The sequence below is a fragment of the Grammomys surdaster genome, unplaced genomic scaffold, assembly GCF_004785775.1.
Source record: "Grammomys surdaster isolate TR1022 unplaced genomic scaffold, NIH_TR_1.0 806, whole genome shotgun sequence".
NCBI classification, from domain to species: Eukaryota; Metazoa; Chordata; class Mammalia; order Rodentia; family Muridae; genus Grammomys; species Grammomys surdaster.
Window position 1 is genome coordinate 631,395 of NW_021605225.1, and position 4,385 is coordinate 635,779.

Genomic DNA, 4,385 nt, shown 5'->3' on the forward strand with positions numbered 1-4,385 from the left:
ACTGGTTATCTGGAATTCAAAAACCGTTCTATGAAACATCTGCGCAGGATGGTGTGTCTATGGTTCATCCTTGAGGAACACACCTTCTACTTTCTCCCTTTCGCCTTTTCAGCAGCCCATCTTTCTCCACCTGACCTCTGGGGCTCCTTCCTCTCACTACTCCTACCTACTGTATCAGCTTGTCCCCCGCTTAGTGTCTGCTTTTGCATGTTTTATTTCTTTGCCTAAATTGTGTCCCTCCATTCCCACGACCCGCTGCCCAGATGCCATCCTCCAGGAGGAAGCTCCTGCAGCGCCACGCAAGATATCCCAGGACCTTTTCTGGGAGGGGCACAGGATCCAAGCTCCCTGTCTGGCACCAGAAAAAGCCAATTTCGGGGCTCCAAAGCACTTCCCAGCAGCTGGTTCTTTTAAGGCGTTGGGATCTAAAGTCAGGGGATCCGCCATCCTCCAGCACCGACGTGTCTCGTTTCCCGTGCAGCGCTGGGAGAGACCGTGGGTGGAAAATCCGCTGCAACTCGCGGGCCACCGGGCTGGGGGCGCCGTCACTTGTTGCGACCAATGAACGGTGCTCAATGCTGGAGCGCTGCTGTTCCTAATACCGTTTTTAGCAGTGCAGGAGATCCTCCAGCAGGCACCCCACTGCTCTGCCACTGTTAGAGGGGAGGAGGTACCGCGCCCCGAAAGCCGACCCTGCCGGGCGCTGGACGCCCAAGGGGCGCAGGCTCCTCCCGCCCCCGCGGCAGCCGCCTCAGCAGGTCCAGTCGCCAACCCGCACTCTGCAGAGCATCCTTCTGACCCGGGAACCTCACAGGGACACAACTCATCGGGGCTCCTCACCTACTTCCAAGTCGCTGTCGCTAGGATTCCCGCCACTCCTCTCAGCCCCGTCCCCCCACCCTTTCCCACTTTTGGGAGTCCCCCGCCCCCGCCTCCCGGCAGCTGCGGGGCAGTCGCTCGCGGAGCCGCCGAGCTGGGAGGACGCCCGGCTGGAGCTGCCCTCCGCAGCCGAGCCCGCACTTCCTGCCCTTCGCTTCGTCCCGCCGCCCGGCCCGCGCCCCCGCCGCCCTCGCCCCGCGCCTCTCCGCCGCCCTCCCGCGAGTCCCGAGCTCCGCCACGGCGGGGTGCGGCGGGGCCGGCGCGATGCGGCAGCTGTGCCGGGGCCGCGTGCTGGGCATCTCCGTGGCCATCGCGCACGGGGTCTTCTCCGGCTCCCTCAACATCCTGCTCAAGTTCCTCATCAGCCGCTACCAGTTCTCCTTCCTGACCCTGGTGCAGTGCCTGACCAGCTCCACCGCGGCGCTGAGCCTGGAGCTGCTGCGGCGCCTGGGGCTCATTGCCGTGCCCCCCTTCGGCCTGAGCTTGGCTCGCTCCTTCGCGGGGGTCGCCGTGCTCTCCACGCTGCAGTCCAGCCTCACTCTCTGGTCGCTGCGCGGCCTCAGCCTGCCCATGTACGTAGTCTTCAAGCGCTGCCTGCCCCTAGTCACCATGCTCATCGGTGTGCTGGTGCTCAAGAACGGCGCCCCCTCCCCGGGGGTGCTGGCGGCCGTGCTCATCACCACCTGCGGGGCCGCCCTGGCAGGTGAGCGGGACCCGCGCCAACCCCGGTCCACCCACCCCACCCGGTAGAGACTGCGGGGACCACCCGGTGCAATGCCATCACTGACAGATGGGGATACTGAGGCAGTGAGGCGGAGAGCTTTGAGTGGTCCTTGGGCTCACAAAAGAGACTTTTCTTCCTGAGACCCAGCGCAGCCTTCCTCATCCTTTCAGCCTCCTCCATCAGCCCTCCCCCCAGGTGTCCCGGCTTCCGCCCCCCGCCCCTTTTCTCCGCGCATCCCTCCACCCCCACCCGGGTCTTTCTTGTTCAGCCCCTTCCTCAGGAGGGATGGAGAGTACCAGCATAGAGAACTGGAGTCCAGCCCCGCACTGAGCCGGAAGGAAGGGGGCCGGGAACTTCCTCGGATCACGCGGGGTTGGGGAGCTGGAGAGATGGGAGTGAAGCTTGAGCGACCCGGGCTCCGTACCCGGGCGCAAGGCAGAAGGGACCGGCTCGGGGCTCAGGTGCGAGAGGGGAAGGGAGGACCCGGTGGAATCCAGCTACGGGCAGCGGGGAATCTCTCTTTCCCGGGCCATGCCCACGCCCGCGCTCGTTTGGGGGCACTAGCTGGGATTCCCTGTCCTTTCCTGTGCCCACGGGGCGGGAACCACCCGCCCAGGTGGTGGCCTCCGTGCAGGCTTCAGGGACGCCAAGGCGCCTACCCCGAGAACATCTGAATTCTCCCTGGCCTTCGTCCTAGCTAGAGGAAGACGAGGTACATTGGCTGGGCTTGACGGTAGCATTTTGACACAGTGATGGAGGCAAGGAGGGTTTCCGTTGGGCACTCGGAAAATTTGTGGGCAGAAGTGTGATGCTAAGGATTTCTTTTCCAAGGCAGCATGATTCTCGGAGTGGATACCCAACCCTGTGTCTTCTCTTTTTCTTTCCCGCGCTGACTCTGCCTTCTCGGTGCGCTCAGGAGCTGGTGACCTGACAGGCGACCCCATTGGGTACGTAACGGGCGTGCTGGCGGTATTGGTGCACGCAGCCTACCTGGTGCTGATCCAGAAGGCGAGCGCAGACACGGAGCACGGGCCTCTGACTGCACAGTATGTCATCGCCGTCTCCGCCACCCCTCTATTGGTCATCTGCTCCTTCGCCAGCACCGACTCCATCCACGCCTGGACTTTTCCAGGCTGGAAGGATCCGGCCATGGTTTCCATATTCGTGGCCTGTATCCTGATCGGCTGTGCCATGAACTTCACCACACTACACTGTACCTACATCAACTCTGCTGTGACCACCAGCTTCGTGGGCGTGGTGAAGAGCATTGCCACTATCACCGTGGGCATGGTGGCATTCAGCGATGTGGAGCCCACCTCTCTGTTCATTGCTGGCGTTGTGGTAAACACCCTAGGCTCCATCATTTACTGTGTGGCTAAATTCTTGGAGACCAGAAGGCAAAGCAACTATGAAGATTTGGAATCGCAGGCAGAGGGAGAGGAGCGGCAGCCAAGTGGGGATCTGTTGCCTTTCGTTATGGAGGAGCTGCCCACCGAGGGCGAGCCAGAGAGTGCGGAGGGGGCAGGTGGCTCTGTACAGCAAGGTGGGCAAGAATCAAGGGGCAGCCCCAGAGGGGTCTCACTGGTGGCCAGGAGTCCTAGTGCAGAAGGGCATTCTGATGAAGGGGGTAGGAGATCATTAAAGGACACTTACTTGGAAGTGTGGAGACTAGTTAGGGGAACTAAGTATATGAAAAAGGATTATTTGATAGAAAACGAGGCACTACCCAGTCCTTGAAAAAGACACCCATGTATGTACATATGTACATACGGTTGTTTTATATGACGTTTAAGGAAGGGCCTCCAGTTTTATTCTGAGGAGTGGCGGGAAGAGACACATAAGCTGAAAGGGACCGACAGAGACAAGTTAGCACCTATCTTTATTTATTAATTATTTAATGGAACTTTGCCTGAGGTGCCACAGACAGAAGAGACTTGTGCAGGTGCTTAAAAATATCAAAAGTGATTTCAGCTTCAGACTCCTGGACATTCATTTTTTTGTCTTTATAATCATAACCAAATATCTGCATGTACCAAGAGTCCTCAGCCACCCTTCCAAAGATGACTTGTAGCAATGATGGTATCACTTAAGTTCAAAGGTCACATTCAGGGGCACATTTCTGATGACAGAACTAGTTTTTATTGCCTGTTAGGCAAAGAGTAAGTATATTGTTGAGATGATGTTTATAAATACATTGACTTGTTTACTCTTTGGGTCATCTGCAATATTGTGTTTACTCGAATTTTTCTTCCTTTATTTTTTTTAAAAATGGGTGTTCTATTATATATTGATAGGAAATGTTGAAGCTATTTTGAAGACATGTGTTCTTAGCTTTGATTATGAAGTCTAAAGTTTGTTCTTTGTAATTATATATCTTAAAGGCTGTTTGGATTCCTTGCTTTATAATATTTATTATTGAATGCTATAACCTTTTAAAACCCCATTTTCCCACGTAATACTCTTTCGAGCAAATGCAGTGACTGGAATATATTCAGTGTTGACTGTAGAACAGCCAGAGGGAGACAGACCACCTTGGTCTGCACTGCACACCCCAAACTCTGTTACAAAAAGAGCAACTGCTATATTCGCATTATGATATTTTTCTATATTTGTCAAAAATAAAGTGTGAGTCTATCTGTAAAGAGATGAAGTGTTAACGTTTGTTTCAGTCACATTTATAGTCTGTTGGGCAGTTGGAAGCTGCTTTCCATGTATGGAGTAATAGTGGCTTTGTGCGTGCACAACCCAATGGAAACTAACTCTCCTTCCTCCCTTCCTCCCT

The 4,385-nt window shown here is 55.8% G+C and overlaps 1 protein-coding gene across 1 annotated transcript; it reads left to right on the plus strand.

The window, feature by feature from the left end:
• Positions 1 to 698: 698 nt before the first annotated feature.
• Slc35d3 (solute carrier family 35 member D3) lies at positions 699 to 4,246 on the plus strand. The gene is made up of 2 exons (XM_028782619.1): positions 699 to 1,582; positions 2,520 to 4,246. Exons 1-2 carry the CDS (start codon positions 1,144 to 1,146, stop codon positions 3,338 to 3,340), a joined length of 1,260 nt encoding a protein of 419 aa, XP_028638452.1. The 5' UTR covers positions 699 to 1,143; the 3' UTR covers positions 3,341 to 4,246.
• Positions 4,247 to 4,385: the final 139 nt, after the last annotated feature.

Bases quoted from the DNA above. Each gene is read 5' to 3' on its own strand.
- Slc35d3 (XM_028782619.1), top strand. From the start codon at position 1,144: ATGCGGCAGCTGTGCCGGGGCCGCGTGCTGGGCATCTCCGTGGCCATC. The intron at 1,583-2,519 runs GTGAGCGGGACC...CGGTGCGCTCAG, and splicing joins CTGCGGGGCCGCCCTGGCAG to GAGCTGGTGACCTGACAGGC.